General features: G+C 38.6%; 1 protein-coding gene across 2 annotated transcripts in view; it reads right to left on the bottom strand.

The window, feature by feature from the left end:
* Nucleotides 1-6343: 6343 nt before the first annotated feature.
* TTC12 (tetratricopeptide repeat domain 12) overlaps nt 6344-12099 on the bottom strand; it is a 56942-nt gene continuing 51186 nt past the window's right edge. For both annotated transcript variants that reach the window (XM_051986989.1, XM_051986990.1), the window contains exons 20-22: nt 11182-11281; nt 8277-8502; nt 6344-6509 (exon numbers count right to left, since the gene is read on the bottom strand). In XM_051986989.1, coding sequence (XP_051842949.1) covers nt 6434-6509; nt 8277-8502; nt 11182-11281 — 402 coding nt within the window. In that variant the 3' untranslated portion in view covers nt 6344-6433. The remainder of the gene's footprint in view (nt 6510-8276; nt 8503-11181; nt 11282-12099) is intronic.

Here is a 12099-nt window from a genome sequence, read left to right as displayed (position 1 = left end):
AATCATGAAATGGGGTGGAATTGCTGATTATTAGTTTTATATATCATCTCTGCTCCATACTCTCTCTTAAAATCCTGATCTTCTGTCAAGTCAAACTAGGGATGGGGATCTTCCTCTTTTTGTGGCCATCTCCTGTGGAGAAACTCCATGTGCCAGCCAATCAACTTTAGTTAAAGGTCAGGGAACTAAACCACTAGGTATCTTCAAAAGCTTGTCTCCCAAACTGGACATATTCACTTTGAGATTGATTGCTTTATCACCATTTCAGGAAAGACAAATCAGAAAAAAGGAGTCAAGGGGCTCAGTACAAATATATCTGTACTTGTAAAACAAAGACTATTTTTTCTACTTCCAACCCACTCCTCTATCCTGAGGAGATCTTAGTGACAGAAAACATGACTTGCCTCACTGGAGAAATTGAAGAGACAAGTTAGAAACTATCTTCTCCTTTTAACTGATGTAGCACCTTGCCCCTCCTGCTACCATCATGGAAGAGGGGAGGATCACTTAGAGTTTGCATCATCTTCCAAAAGTATCAAGCTTTTCAGCATTGGGTCAAGATATATAGATATAATATATATCTTTATATATCTGGAAGAAGTCAAAAGAGCCTCATCTTCCACTCTCCCAATGTTGAATTTCACATTCCATGTTCCTGGGTTCCCTAGAAGTTTCCAGGGGTGCTCCAAGTATTCCTAAAATGATCCCAAATATCTCCTGCAGGCAGTCAGGTGACATTGCAGGTTTCTGGTTGAATAAATAAATGGTAAGATGGAAACAATTTTGGGGAAAGATTAGTCAAGTAACTGTGTGAATGTAGTGTGGAAGGTGCAGAGAATATCTAGGAAGTTGTTGTAATAATCCAGGCTAACCCAATTAAGTGGGTGGTTTATACCATAGCGGCAGATTTGTCATCAGAAAACCTGGTTTCCATTAAGTGTGACATTAATCAAGCTACTTACTGGACCTCATTTCCTTCATTTGTAAAATTGAGGCAGTTGAATTAGATAATATCTAAGGTTCCTTCTACTTCTATATCTCTGACTCTTTTCTTGTTTTTCATCTGCTTTTATTATCCTTTTAACTCCTAATTAGCAAAGAAGGAAAACTCACATGATACAGTCTTCTGAAAGAAGGCTGAAATTGTTGGTAGAATGAAATGGGGAATTGGTTGTGAGCTTCATTTAATGCACTTCTAACCAATGTTTCCCTCCAAAAGAATGTAAGCTCCTTGAAGGCAGGAACTATTTTCTTATTACTTTGTACCATCTTGACATGTGGATGATACTTATTCCATTGAATTATTGTTCCATTAAAACGAGACTTGACAACATTACATACACTAGCACTCCTCAAATATGTAATATACTAGAAAATTGTGATTTACTTCCCTCCTTTTAGGCTGACTTTTCCTGGAGTTTCAGAATATGGGAAGCCAACCTCTCTACCTTTTTGTCTATCATACTCTCTAAGTCATCTTCACCAGTTACAGGACACCACATAAAGACTGATTACAATCTGTCTTCCTTTTATTTTAATGCCTTTTACATGATGGAAGAGCTTCTGATCTGGGTTAAATGAGCCCTGTCATTGGTTATGTAAATTAATTTTTTTGCTGCAGAAGTTGATGGGATGAGGAATGGAGGGCATGTCTGTGTATGAGTTGAAGGGGACAGAAAAGTAAATGAGAAAATGACTATGGAGATATGAAGCCTGAAAGCGAAGATAAAATCAAATGACTAAGATAACAAGTTGACTGTGCTTTAGAGGAAAATCTGTCATTCAGTCCATGTTTGCTGTATAAACTCTATTCAAACACGGGTACTCAGTTCCAGAACTTGAGGGATACACAGGGGCTGGCTCTGGGTGACAGAATGCCAAGCGCCTGCTCCTTTTGCCCTAATTATCTGGTTCCCTTAGCTTATCTCTTATTGAAGTCACATTCAACTTTTCATATAGTTTCACGGGAGCTGGACCGGGGTGGGGGGGGAGGGGGAAAAGGGGGGAGGCGGGCAGGGAACTGACTAAATTAGATTTAGGTCCATGGGGGAAGATGATGAGCAAAATACCTTAAAGAAAAATTGATTCTTCATCTTTCCTTTTTGAAGTTGAGATCAAATTAGTTATCTTGATAAGAGGAAAAACCATCCTACAGGCTTCAAGCTCATCATCATAGCATACATTTTTGATATTCCTTCCTGTCTATACCAATTGGATTGGTAGCTACTAATGTTTATTTGTAACAGGGCATTGTGGGCCAATCTAACTAAGGAAGAACAACCTCTTTTCCATAACCTTTCCTCTAGGGCTTGGAACTTTGAATTGAAAGCAAGGCAGAGTCTTAAATTAGTTTAGATCACAGAACATTCAAGCTAGAAGGGATCCCAATTTACAGATTAGTCATTCCATTAATTGGAGTTCTTACAGCTTTCAAGTTGTTTTTTACAATGTTTTTAATTGTTTACAATATTCTCCTTGTTCTGCTCATCTCATTCTTCCTCAGGTTATATGGTTCAAAATGCTCATTTTTGGAATATTGATGTTATAGCATCAATTATTCTGCTGGTTCTGCTCACTTCACTCTGTATCAGTTCATACACGTTATTCCATGCCTCCGAGAGCATCTGCTTCCTCATTTCTTATAGCATAATCATAGTATTCAATCATATTCTTATGGAACCATTTTTAAGTCAATTCCCCAAGAGTGTACTTTTAGTTTCATTTTACAGATGAGAGAACAGAGGCTAAGAAGGTCGAAATTATTTTATTGTGAAAGAGCAGAGCTTCAGACCCCAGTCTCCCAATTTCAGTGTATTTCTCATTCTACTACCTCAAGATCAGTCACATTTGATCTCATCTTATACTTTTTGTACAAATCATATACAGAGACTATATTGCACTTATTTTGTGTGTGCCCAGCATAAGATTTATGCAAAGTAATCTTTGCCTAATGAATGTTTGTTGAAGTCAAGACAATCATACAGTGGATCTTGCTTTGAGCAAAGAGGAAAAGCATATATTTTAAGAAAATATCAACATTCGGTCTCATAGTCATCTTAATTGCAGAGAAGAAACATGGTTTTAATTAGTGAGCCATCCAGGAATACCAAAGCTAGTTTACTGATTGCATTTCCCCCCCAAATTACTAAGGTATTTTAAGTTAATCCTGGTAGGTGACACTATTTAGTTATGGTGTAAGCTTATAACATCTGGTAAAAAATGAATAGAGACCAAGTCTTATCTCAATTCCTACCATCCACAGAGTCTCAGGACATTTTTCTGTTGTCTAAAGATATTTGATTTTCTTCCAGAAGGGCAAACATTTTTCTTTGTAAATAAAAATCTGGAAAAGCCATTTGAAAGTAAATAAGAATAATTGCGAATCTTAGCTCTAATTTAGCTTCAGAATCTCCAGTGGCCCTTGGCTCCTTTTTCATTGACAAAAATGAAGAAATTGAAGTCCAAAGAAAAGTCCCTTATGAATTAGAATCCAGGTCTTGATTCTATATTGAATGTTCCTTTCCTTACACTACTACTACTACCTTTGAGCTAACAGTTGACCTAGGTTTGTCATGGCTATAAGAACTCAGCTGTTCAACCTGTATTTAAAATTAGAACTCTACTTTTCATAGCCCAAGGAAAAGTTCTGCCAGAGGGGCTGAGGTCTAATTATTTTCCAGCTGACTGAATCATTTAAAAAATAAAGAAAATTAACTAGCATTTTTCTTTTCTACCAGTTCTTATAACCAATATTCACAGTTGTGATTGGAGCAGGAGTCCTCAAACTGGGATATGTTTTCTGTAAATGGCAACAAACCTGTTCAGGGATCTAATTGGTGACTATATTCCTTAACAGCTACTTCCTGGTCACCTAATGGCATAAAAACTCCCTCCTATGTGAAGTTGGGCTCTGACTTGGATATCTTTCGATAGTTATCACTATTCTTGTCGCATATATCCTTGCTATGTCAAGGTGAAGTACACCTCCATGTGGGTGCCTCTTTTCAAGGTGATCTGGAATTGATATTGTGCAGATGTTAAGCCAACCCTTACCAAACTTGGCTGATTCTATATATTTTATCTGTCCCCTCCCTCTCAGGAGGCAGATTGCATGCTTTATCATTGGTCCCCTGGGATCATAGTTCTGACCTGAATTTTTCAGTTCATGACTAAGAATCATGCCACATTTTCCTGAGGGAGTTAGCTCTGAATGGTGTGGTTTATATTTGGACATTTCCAACTATTCTCTTCATTCATTTTGCTTTTCCTGAAAATGAGGCTTTCACAAAAACAATCACACAAGGATTTTAAAAGTCTTTCTTGTCCCTCAAGATGTTTCTGCATAGGACATCTCTGATCCCATGAAAAACAGAACTCTTTCCTGTTTTAAAAGAAGGAAATTTCAAAACTTTATTCAGCTTCCTGCTTCAAGGGTCCCCATCCTTATGCATATAGGTAACATTACAGTCAACCAGTCAGTAAGCATTTATTATGTTCCAGGAGGAAGCAGCTAGGTGCTCCAGTGGATAGAGTTGGGCTTGGAGTCAGGAAGACCTAAATTCAAATCTGGCTTCAGATAATAGCTGTGTGAGCCTGGGCAAGTCACTTACACTTGTTTCCCTTAATCTAGGAGAAGGAAAGGAAAACCACTCCAGTCTCTTTGCCAAGAAAACCCCATGGACAGCATTGGTATGCTTTGGTCCACAGAGGCATGAAAAGTTAAACATGAGTCATGAAAAATTAGACACAAGGACTAAAGACTGGGCTAAGTACTATACTGAGCACCAGGACTGTCTCTTACCTCAAGGAACTTCTCATGAGAAAATGTGTGAAAAGGAACTGAAAAAAAGGAGGTGGGAGAAGAAAAGTATGAGTCCAGGGGAAGGTAGAGAGAGTCCTATGGGATTAGTTAGCAGCGCAGCCTGGAGAGGGATAAAGACATCTTTGGCCCTGGCCAAGCTTGACGACCTCAGAATTCTTTTTAAGGTTAAATGATCCCACTTTTCTAGTGCCCACAAATTCAGACATTAAGCTGTATCCTGGACCTTTGCCAACAATCTTTGCTTTGTCTAAGATGAAGCACATCCAGCCACATTCAAGGGCTCGGTCTGAGGTCCACTTAATGAGAAGCATGACAACAGTTGCTGGTTCAGCAAAGCAAAGTATTTCTTAAATATCTGATAGACTTTTTTTCTGTCTCATCTGTACCATAGTGTACTTTTGAGATAATGAGATTAAGAAGAAGAGGTCCAGCTCTGTCTGTCCTGGAGATGGAGTGTACTGGATATGTAATCTAATCTCTCATACTAGCACAGTGGAAAGAAAACTCAGGTGAAGAAACATATCCTTCCTCTGAAACATAGAAGATTATGCTCTCAGCAGGCACTCGGAAACAAAGGTAATGATATAATTTGACATTCCCTACTCTTCAGGTAAGAAATTACATATATAATAACCACCCACAAACGTTTAAGGGGAAAAATGAAGCCAAAAACTTGGAGGAGGGGGTTCCACGGTGAATCAAAGGTGGCAAGCCTTTATATTAGCCATGCCTTTTGCATCTTGCAGATCAGTGAAGATAATAAAAATCATTGATTTTTTTTTTCTGTCATCTGCATCAAACATTTCTCTTTTCCATTCCATGGTTTCTTGGATGCAGATTTGGGAAGATGCTGGGTAGAAAGGGATGGAGCATGTGTTTATCTTATGGGAAAGTTTACAGACTCTTAGTGGAGGATCTGCTTCTTATTATGGTGGATGGCAGCTGCATAATTGTTTTGCATCATAAAAATCCAGGGTGCTTCAGCCACAGTTTAGCATGGCTCCTCTGGTGTCAGGTGAGGACAACTGTATTATGAGTCCCCCTTAGTCACGAATTATGTTTTTGCCTAAGATGAGAGTGAACTGCTTTTTGGAAAACCCTCATCAGGTGTGTCCTAGAGAGGGCTTTGGGTTTTCTTTTTTCTTAATTGTACAGATGATTCTCGGCTTGATCCATGGGTGGGCAAATACTTTACTCAGATTTGCTTCCTATATTGCACTGATGTAATTTCTGATTCTTTAGCTTTGGGGAGGACAATAGCAAAACACTCAAAGCCTCTCAAGAGTTTAAGCTGTTCTTAATTAAGGCTCTCAGTAATGGACCTGGTTGGATATTTCTTTTAGAAACCCTAGGGTCACCAGTGCCTGACTCATTAATGTCATCTGAGGTAACAAAAGAAAAGTTATGTCTGATGGATGGGAAAGCTGTGTTGATTCATCCTCAATGTAATTTCCCACACTTCTGTTGCCAGTTAAAATTTGAGGTAGAGAATTCTGAAAATAAATATCCAGTACCTGGATGTATATTAAAATAATAACTTTATTACCATGAGAACAAGATCAACCATATAGAGTGAACATCTCTTAAAATGCAGGCATAATGAGACGCCTCTCAAGTTTTTTGGATGTATTTCATAGTTGAGTTGAGGATCTCTATCCCATGAAGGTTTTCAAGTTGAGCAGTGTGCCTGCAACAACCAGAATGCAAAACTTCAACTCCTGACCCAGGAAACCCCAATGATTGTTCAAACCAACTTCTGGCCCCCAAGAAATTCAGCTATAGGTAGACAGCAGGTATATGAGGAAGGAGAATGGTCCTGTCAAATTAGCAGCCCCAGTGCTTTGAAAGAGAAATGTGGCTTCCAGAGACTGCATTGAAAATGAGAATGATGTCACTGCTGATCGACAAAGGCAGATGTGGCTGAGTACAGGTAAAGACCACCCAGCAGGACCCACTCCTCAGCAGCCCTCCTCTTCTACTCCATCTTAGATCTTCTCAAGATTATGAAATTCCAGTCCTTTATACAACTACCTATTAACCCATTTTTCCCAATAAATCTATTCTTAGCCCTAGAATAAGCCTGTGGTCCCTGGAGCCATCCCAGCCTTTTAACTTAACATGTTTCTGGTCTCCACCGTAAAATGTATCTCTTTAGTGTTTTGCTAACCATTGCCCCAGAATCCTGTGTCCTCTTGATTTTCTATTATTCTTTACTGTTAATCATCATTTTTAGCAGATTGATAATTTATCTGTAATTTATATTTAGAGAGTTTCCTGGGGCTTTGAGAGATTAAATGATTACTTTTGGTTAGGTCCATGTCTGAGGCATGATTTGAATACAGGTTTCCCTGACTCCAAGGCTAGTTCATTTTTCTTATTATGCAATAATGTGTCTCAAGGTTGATTTTACTTACTCCAAATTTATGGTATAAAATATAAACTAGACTATCACTGCTGTCCAAGAACATTTTACTCTTTTGTACTAATATTCGGTCATTTTTCATGTTGCCTAATTCAAATTCAATTAAACATCTATTTATTAATGTGAAAAGCCATTATCCATTTTTTTCTTCTTTCCCCAAGTCCCATCCTCTTTTCCACCTTGCACATTAACCTATTTCTGCTTCTTACCACAAATTATCTCTTCAATCCCTTGTAACTCAGCTTCTATACCTACAATGTACCAATGTACAATGTTTCAAATGTACCAAATTCTCTTAAAGATTACTAATAACCTAATTACCAAAAGCTATGACCTGATTTCATCCTCAAGCTTCTTGACACAAGACTACTGATTATTCATCATGTTATTTTCCCATAGCTAGAATGATGTCTCTTCCCTTTCACTTCCAAATCCCAATCATACTTTAAAGCCCAACTCAACTTCCATCTTCTCTATGAAATTTTCCCTGGTTCTCCTTTATTTTAATGACTTTCCATCTTGAAACGTAAAAAACACTTTGCTTCTCTCTAATAACTTACCATTTATTACAATTTGTGTAAGAATTATATGCTTTGGGCAGCTAGGTGGTGCAGTGGATAGAGCGCCAGTCCTGAAGTCAGGAAGACCTGAGTTTAAATCTAACCTCAGACCTTAACACTTCTTAGCTGTGTGACCCTGGGCAAGTCACTTAACCCCAATTGTCTCAGAAAAAAAAGAATCATGGACTAAGTTTCATGAAAATGGAGCCCTGATATGAATTTTGCAGCTCCCTTAATGTCTACTAAGGTGCTCTGCACATAATAGATGCCTAGTATTTGTTGAATTAAATTTGTAAAAGAATTGAACTTTTATAAAAGAAAAAAATACCAATATTTTCACCTGATTAGTTAGGATTCCTCATATTCCCCACATTTTTTGTTAAAGCAGCCTACTGCCACATATTCCATTTGTCTTGGTGACCTGACAGATAATCTGGTTGGCTTATCCTGATACCCTTTGGACACCTGGTACCTTGGTTCAGCTGTGCAGAGTTTTCCCAGAGCAATTCCCGCATTCAACTGCACAGAGGCTTCCTTCGTATCCCCACCTGCGAGTTTTAACAAGATCTTTACGATATCAGACTTCAGCAGTGCAGAAGCAGATCCAGGCACCTCTACACAATTACCAATGCAGAGAGCTGCATTACCCGCAATAATTTCATCTTCTGCCTCAAGCAGCTTGATCAAAAGATTAAACTCTATAGGAAAAGAAAACCAATGTCACTGATTCTCTTAACTTCCAAGATCCCTTTAAGTGTTACGATTCAATTAAGTTTTCTAGGCTGACTAAAGTAGGTAGAGAAATGGTGAACTATACTTTGCTAAGAGGATGTCAAAATGACATCAGGGAAGAGGCAGTAAACACCCCAGTTCATTAGTACTAAGGAATTAGAAGTAGAAACCCAAAGAAAGGACAATCATAGGATGAATAGTAAAGAACAAACGAAGGGAGCAGGTTTGTTCAGCTTACAGACGAATTCTTCAAAGATAAAAATACAGTTCACAACTCTGGAATATGAAACTACTTTGGAAATTAGATAGTAATTACTTCAAGACAATCAAATCAGGTGCTCTGGGTACCTGCTGGATGAGCTGTTTGAGAGTAGGGACTACTTAATTTTTGTTTTCATAGAAATAAAGCTTGCTGCAGAATGTTGCACACAGTAGACACTTTATAAGTGTTTAGTTATATTAAGGTTATCAGTCTGGGAAATGGCACCCAATACAAAAAGAAAAAGATCTTTTCTCTCATGACATATTACTCCAAATAGCAGCAATGACACAGGCCCATCCCAGACAGATTCTACCTTTACAGATGTGCATATTTTTGTTCTATTATTGGGTCCAATAATTAAAACAAGGCCATTCAAGTCCCCTGTGGAGCCAATCATTATGTGCTTCCGAGACCTTTTCAGAAGACCCCCATTTCCCTAGAATAACCCCTCCCCCCAATTAATCAATCAACAAGGATTTAAATGCCAGTTAGGACTTAAGACACTGCGCTAGGTACTAGAGATGTAAAGACAAAAATCAAGTAAGTTCTGCCCTCCTTCTTTTAGGGGAGACAACTTATACTTAAAGAATCCTATCCAAAACACATAATTAGTGAACATTATGTTATGAATATTATTAATATTGAAAAGGGGTTGTAGCCAGTAGGGATGGGAAAAGACTTCATGTTAGGTGATGTTTGATCTGAGGGTAGGTTTTGTCTTAGAATTAGCAAGAAGCATGATTGAGTTGGACATGAAAAAAGAGAAGGAATGTTTTAATAAGATTGTAAAGGGAATTTAGGCTTAAGTTTTGAAAAGTTTTAAAAACAAAGGTAATCCTTTTTAATCCTAGAACCAAAAGGAAGCCAAATTTACTGAATAGGTGCATGACATGTTCAGGCCTGAATTTAAAAACAAATCCTTTTGGCAGCAGTGTGTAGGCTGGATAGAAGAGAAGGGATAAGAGAGGCAGCTGGTCCAGTAAGAGGAGGCTATTTCAACAGTCTAGGGGAGAGGGTATGAGAATCTGAATTAGGGTGACAGCTTGTGAGCAGAGAGAAGAAGATAGATTCAAGAAATGTAGCAGAAGTAGAAATGACAAGATTGGACTACATGGGAGATGGTGGTGGTGGAGGAAAGGAGTCGAAGGTTGCCACTGAGGATGCCAGCCTGTATGACTAGAAGTATGATGGTGCCCTCAACAGAAAGAGAGAAGTTCAGAAGTGGGACTGGCTGCCATCATGGTAACAAACATCAAACCACTGCCTCCTTTCCTGCTCTGTGATGCATTTTATAATCTTCAACCTTGAATATCTGGTCAAAATATTTGGAAAAGTATCTTTACCAATGTGAATGAACTGGAGGTGGGAAAGGTCCAATTCTGGAACAAATTTCCAGATGCAATCAATGTAGGTGACACGAATGATATGCAAACATCCAACACAGACTGTTACCACACTTCTTAGCAGCAGAGACCATACAGTGCTGTCTTTGGACTGCATTACAATTTGACTCAGTCGGAAGACTGAGAAGCTGAAAACTATGTGGAAAATTCATCCACAGGCTCTGTGTCCTAGGAGCACAGACTGCCCAACACAGAAATGCGCTGTTGGGACAATGAGGCTAGAAGACACTTCAGTGAGGAACTTAATCTAAGAGTTGTGGCTAAGTAAGCAGCGTGGCCCATGCTGGCACTTGCAGAACAAGTAAGAGGAACTAGAACTAGAGTCCTTGCCCAGCTTAGGGACCTTATTGGCACAAATTCTATTGACACAAATATACCGAGAATTACTATGGACACCATTATGAGGCGGTCTTAGCTAGAGACTTCTATTATCAAGGACCAATTTGAAAAACCCAGTTACAAAGTTAAAGCCAGTCTCTTATCCAAGAGGGATTTCTCATTTACTGTAAACTGGATCACTTTTTTCAATGACAAAGAAAGAACTTGTGTTAAAGCAATGCAATAAAATACTTTACAAACTATGCTGATGGGACTTGGTGAAAAGATATTGCTTCTGAAATAAGAATTTGCCATTTCGGTTTTTTGCTTTCTCTTTCTCAGAGGAAGGAGGTTGGGGGGAAGGAAGGAACTAAATCTCTCCAGCTCATTCTCCGGCAGGTATGTTCCACTTGCTTGAAGGTGAAAGACTAAATGGTTCCATGGCCAAAGACAAACTAAGACACCATTTTGAAAACAATACCGCATTCTGGGGAAGGTTTAAGGATCCCACTGCTATTTTTTTAAAATTACTTTTCAATTATAGTCTTTAGTGCTCCAATCCAAAAGCAGTCTGTGTCTATTAGATATAAGGCATTGTGCTAGATGCCAGAGCTAGACTCAGCTCTGGGACTCAGTCCCTATTTCATTACATTGTTACTTACTTTTATCAAGTCTTATTACTTCTTCCCGAGCCAGATAATTAATATTAGTGCAGACCGCTAGTATCTTTATGGCATAGCGTGATGCAGTTTGGCCTCCAGCCTAGATTTTATTTTTTTTAAAGCAGAAATAAAAATTAAAAAAATATATACATATAGAGCCTTATCATCCAATACTCACGTAGTTTAACCTTACCCGAGCCAACCTGAGAGATTGCAGCATGATTTACTTTATAAATGAGTATTCTATGAAAGGTAGTTTATATTTTCTAAGGAACCAGATTCAGATGAATGAATGAATAAAACATTTATCAAATGCTTACTATGAGCAGAGCATTGTGCTAAACAATGGGCATACAAATAGAAAGCCAGTCTAACCCTAGCTCCCATTCTAATGGGGGAAATAACATACATGAAAGGTTTCATCTGCAAATCATTTGGAAAGATCTTGTGGTCCTGAGGTTGCGTTGGCAAAGCAATGTTAATATCTCTTTCTTAATGACATTTGAACTGTTAAAATCATCAGTTTTTGACACTGAAACATTTGACAGTACCAAGGACTTTTGGTGGCAAGACCTTTCTTTCTCAGGTTGTAAGTTACTGTGGCTTCTACAGGAGCAGTCAGCATTACTATTCTCAAGGCTCAGGAGCTGAGGAGAGATAGTTTCATGGTGGTGGTGATGGTGCTCAGCACATGCTGGCTCCTTTCTCTCCCTTGGAGTGTCCTAATGCTCCAGAACCCGCCAGTTTTAAAATTCTCCCTCTTGTCAACTCTAATATTCAAACTGGACCCCTTGAAACAGCTGTCTGTCTGTTATGCAATGTCCACCCTGTCTAATTAGCTCTAGGGAGGCTTCTTAAGTGAACTGTTGAGAATAGAAGGAAGTTACCAAAGGGGCAGCCATATTTCACCCTAAAGAG

Source organism: Antechinus flavipes, chromosome 3 (genome assembly GCF_016432865.1).
Source record: "Antechinus flavipes isolate AdamAnt ecotype Samford, QLD, Australia chromosome 3, AdamAnt_v2, whole genome shotgun sequence".
NCBI classification, from domain to species: domain Eukaryota; kingdom Metazoa; phylum Chordata; class Mammalia; order Dasyuromorphia; family Dasyuridae; genus Antechinus; species Antechinus flavipes.
The sequence above is the reverse complement of the archived record's forward strand: the minus strand, read 5'-3'. Positions and strand labels throughout refer to the sequence as shown.